Source organism: Callorhinus ursinus, unplaced genomic scaffold, assembly GCF_003265705.2.
Source record: "Callorhinus ursinus isolate GAN/ISIS: 27379988/994484 unplaced genomic scaffold, GSC_fseal_2.0 scaffold43, whole genome shotgun sequence".
NCBI classification, from domain to species: Eukaryota; Metazoa; Chordata; class Mammalia; order Carnivora; family Otariidae; genus Callorhinus; species Callorhinus ursinus.
In genome coordinates, this window is record NW_027397105.1 from 9,403,810 (window position 1) to 9,406,379 (window position 2,570).

General features: G+C 39.3%; 1 protein-coding gene across 4 annotated transcripts in view; it reads right to left on the reverse strand.

Annotated features, from left to right (window-relative positions):
• TVP23C (trans-golgi network vesicle protein 23 homolog C) overlaps window positions 1-2,570 on the reverse strand; it is a 62,755-nt gene that overhangs the window by 33,317 nt on the left and 26,868 nt on the right. For all 4 annotated transcript variants that reach the window (XM_073881748.1, XM_073881750.1, XM_073881749.1 and 1 more), the window contains exon 6: window positions 701-829. In XM_073881748.1, coding sequence (XP_073737849.1) covers window positions 701-829 — 129 coding nt within the window. The remainder of the gene's footprint in view (window positions 1-700; window positions 830-2,570) is intronic.

Below are 2,570 nucleotides of genomic sequence, written 5' to 3' on the forward strand. Positions count from 1 at the left end.
TAAAATAAAATATAAAATAAAATATAAAATAAAATAAAATAAATAAAATTAAATAATTAAAATAAATAAAATAAAATAAAATAAAGTAAAATATTTCAGCGCAGGGCGCCTGGGTGGCTCAGTCGGGACTCTTGATTTCAGTTCAAGTCATAATTTCAGTCATGACACTGAGCCCCATCAAGCTCCACATGGAGCCTGCTCAAGATTCTCTCTCACCCTCTTGCTCTGCCCCTCCCCCTCCAAATTTTTTTCTTAAAAAAATAATAAATTTTTTCCAAAAAATAAATAAATAATAAATAAAATAGGGCGCCTGGGTGGCTCAGTCGTTAAGCGTCTGCCTTCGGCTCAGGTCATGATCCCAGGGTCCTGGGATCGAGTCCCACATCGGCTCCCTGCTCCTCCCTCTCCCACTCCCCCTGCTTGTGTTCCTGCTCTCGCTGTGTCTCTCTCTGTCAAACAAATAAATAAAATCTTTAAAAAATAATAATAATAAATAAAATAATTTCACGGCACTGACAACATATTTCTAGAATGTCCTAAAAGTCAAGAGTAATTAACAAAACTTTATCATCTCATACCTAAATATGGGCTTCAAAAAACTTATTTTTTAAGTATTTCCTAAAAATCAAACTCTGTAAGAATTAAAATGATTGCATTAGTCACTGACCACATCAAAACGAAACATGCAGAAAACACTTACTTGTTTTAAAAACTGCTTTCCGAGATAAGATGTAGCCATGTTGGTTAAATTCTTCCTGCTGCCCACTTTGCACCTGATGTAACCATATAGGTTGGCACCTTGTAGCACCACACCCATGATAACCACTGCCTGGGAAAGAAAAAATAATCACTGGTTACTGGCCTAAAACTGAAAGACCTTTTTCCATGCAACAAACAAACAAACAAAGCAGACTGTCATGGAAAAGAGAAGGAAAAGGAAGCTCATGGGTGGGGCTTGTGCCAATGAGACTCCTTAACTTGGCAGAACAGACCCATCCAATACCTGCTTAGCATAAGGCTATATACCAGTCCCCATGCTAGCCCCTGGGGATGCAGTGGAGGGACCATTTTCTCTCTCTAGTATTTTCCATGGGTCTCCAAATAAAGATAAAAAAAAATAAATGAGATTCAGAAGAGGCTCAAATGTTAATTATTCCCTTAACAATTATGAAAGAAAAGGGCTGCCTGGGTGGCTCAGTCACTTAAGCATCTGCCTTAGGCTCAGGTCATAATCCCAGGTGTCTGGGATGGAGCCCCGCATCGGGCTCCCTGCTCAGCAGAGAGTCTGCTTCTCCCCCTGCTCATGCTCTCTCTCTATCAAATAAATAAAATCTTTAAAAAAAAAAAGAATGGTCAAGAGATCAAGCTCAGTAAACCGAGAGCATGCAGAGAAGAATCTGCTCTATGCTAGTGTGTGTGTGTGTGTGTGTGTGTGTGTGTGTCTGTCTGTCTGTCTGTCTGTGTGTATGAGAGAGACAATCGGCTTCTGGGAAAAGAGCCACAAGGGCAAGGCAGCAATCAACAGGTGTTTGCCTCCTGTGAAGAACAGGGTGCAGGGGAAGCACTAGGAGGAAATGCACTTTGGCAGAGTGGCTTCTTCCTTGTGGCCACATCTGGGAACCTCCAGGTGATCCCACTAAGAACATTAAAGACTGAGAATCAGAAACTCAAGCCTACTCTTTAAATATAAGGGAAGAAAAGTTAATTAGGACAATGTAAGGAGGTCCCATGGTTACTCTAGAACAGGGGTTGGCAGTTTTTCTGTTAAAGGCCAGATAAATATTTTAGGCTTTGTGGGCCATGTGATCTCTGTTGCAAACACTCAGCTCTGCCATTCAAGCCCCAAAGCCCCACAGACAATATGTAAAGAAACAGGAAAGGCTGGGTCCCAATAAAAAGTTACAAAAGCAGGTGTTGGGCTAGATTTGGCCCACAGGCCATAGTTTGCCAATCCCTGCTCTAGAATAAACAACTTATCAACCCATCTGCTGTTAAAAGAATTACCCTGGAAATGTTTCTATCCCTAAAAAGCAACACAGCTAAACAGAGTATTTCTCTCCAATCCAGACTTACTCTCCTTAACCCTTAACAAGCTGTGCAGCTGATTTTAAGGAAGTTAAAGGGTTTGAATGTTTAATTAAGGAATAGATACAAATTCTTAGTAAAAGTGGAATTGTACTTGCTGTTTCAAACTTGTGTTTCACAGAAATAAACACATCAGAATTATACAAGGTTGTTGGTTACCTAAATAAACATAAAACTATATTTTTATTGAAATAAATCTCTTTCAACTTCTCCTGCTTCTCAAACTGGGACACTCCTAACATGCCAGGGACCACCTGAATTCACAGACTGAACATGGGTCCCGCAACAAATTTTAAAATCTATTTATAAGTTAAAACAAGCAGACATCTGGTTTAAGATGGTGTAGTGAAACCAGACATCAATATCTCTCTCTCCCTAATATAGAATAGATTTTTAAAATACACAGACTTAAAAGAGGTTTAAAAAAATAGGCTAAAAAAAAGGCAAATGAGTTGGTACTAGTAAACATTTTTAAAAAAGCGGGG